At 37.5% G+C, this 1,420-nt stretch overlaps 1 protein-coding gene across 1 annotated transcript; it reads right to left on the bottom strand.

Moving 5' to 3' along the window:
* Positions 1-267: 267 nt before the first annotated feature.
* RALFL22 (ralf-like 22) lies at positions 268-1,131 on the bottom strand. The gene has a single exon (XM_012976120.2). It carries the CDS (start codon positions 864-866, stop codon positions 498-500), a length of 369 nt encoding a protein of 122 aa, XP_012831574.2. The 5' UTR covers positions 867-1,131; the 3' UTR covers positions 268-497.
* Positions 1,132-1,420: the final 289 nt, after the last annotated feature.

Here is a 1,420-nt window from a genome sequence, read left to right on the forward strand (position 1 = left end):
TGGCTGGCTCTCCATAAATTCAACTACACAAATCTTTTATTTATTTATTAAATACAACAATATTTAATGAAAATTCAATAATAGTGTCAATCACTTAATAGTAATAAATTATATTTAAGAAAAAAAAAATCGACACTCTATTTGATTAACTTTTAATTTCTAATAAAATCTAGGGTCAGCTTTAGATCTAAAAAATTCATTCAATCAAACAATTTGATTATTTTTAATAACGTTAGGAGCAAAATAAAAATAAAATATAATATGATATATATGAATATGAGTGTGAATTATTATTGACAAAAAAAGGGGAACAAAAAATAAAAAAAAATTGCACACACTAGCAAATTATTCAACATAACGAAAAGTTTCATCTTCCTGCCTAATTTATCGTATACCAAACACCACCTCTCCAAAAATTAAAAAAAAATTAAAAAAATTAAAAACAAAAAAAATAAAAAATAATATAATAACCGGTGCAAACGATTTTTTTCCTTCATTCAGCTCCGGCATTGAGTGATGGCGCTGCAGCCGCGGTTGTACGGATTAGCCTGAGCGCCGGGGCGGCAGTTGTAGTACGACGCGCCGCGCCTCGAGCAGGGCACGCTGTCACTCTCCAGCGCACCGTAGCTGATGAAGCGGCGGGTGGCTAAGATGCGCCGATTGGACTCCGAATCCATCTCGAATTCCTCGTCTTCGTTACCGAGGCACTCGGCGACGGTCCCCTTGCAGCCGGATCTCGCCGACGGCATCACCCACCCCACCGCCGCCGCCGCCGCGTCGCGGTGGTCCCCACCGGCCGACGCTTGGGCGAGTAATAGGGACGCGGTGAAGCAGATCGCGAGTAGGATTTTCCACGCGCCTGCCATTTCCCGATCGGTTATTTGCGGCACTGATTTCTGCGAAATCCTTGGCGGATGGGTTGTTTCTCTCTCTAGATTTTCTGTATGTTCTTTTAATTGGCTTGAGTTTAGAGAGAGAAGAAAGGAACAAACAATTTGTAAAGTGGAGTTGGACACTCAAATTTAATTTATATGTGTGGTCGCGGAAAAAACTAAAAAGAAAAGTGGGCTTAATATAATATAATATAATATAATATAATATAATGGGCTAATGCTATTGGTGTATACTACGATAATGCCACTGGAAATTGAAAGGCTTTGGTTTGTATATTTGTAGCTGTTTACAGCTTTTCCACCTTTTTTGTTTTTTTATATAATATATATTTTTTCTTCCATAAAAAAATAAGTAAAAGCGTTGTTGCCTAATAAAATGACGATTCTTTTTGAAAACTATGGATATTGAAAATGACCGTTGAAGTGTCTGTCAGCCAGTCAGTCAGAGGTTCCTTCTCATTTCCAAATTAAATGCTCTGTTGTTTTTTTTGGCCATAGTGGCTTTAACTCAAATTTACCATTTCAGT

This window comes from Erythranthe guttata, chromosome 14 (assembly GCF_056151865.1).
Source record: "Erythranthe guttata isolate IM_541 chromosome 14, IM_541, whole genome shotgun sequence".
NCBI classification, from domain to species: domain Eukaryota; kingdom Viridiplantae; phylum Streptophyta; class Magnoliopsida; order Lamiales; family Phrymaceae; genus Erythranthe; species Erythranthe guttata.

Excerpts from the sequence above, each read along its gene's own strand:
- RALFL22 (XM_012976120.2), bottom strand. The coding sequence starts at position 866 with ATGGCAGGCGCGTGGAAAATCCTACTCGCGATCTGCTTCACCGCGTCC.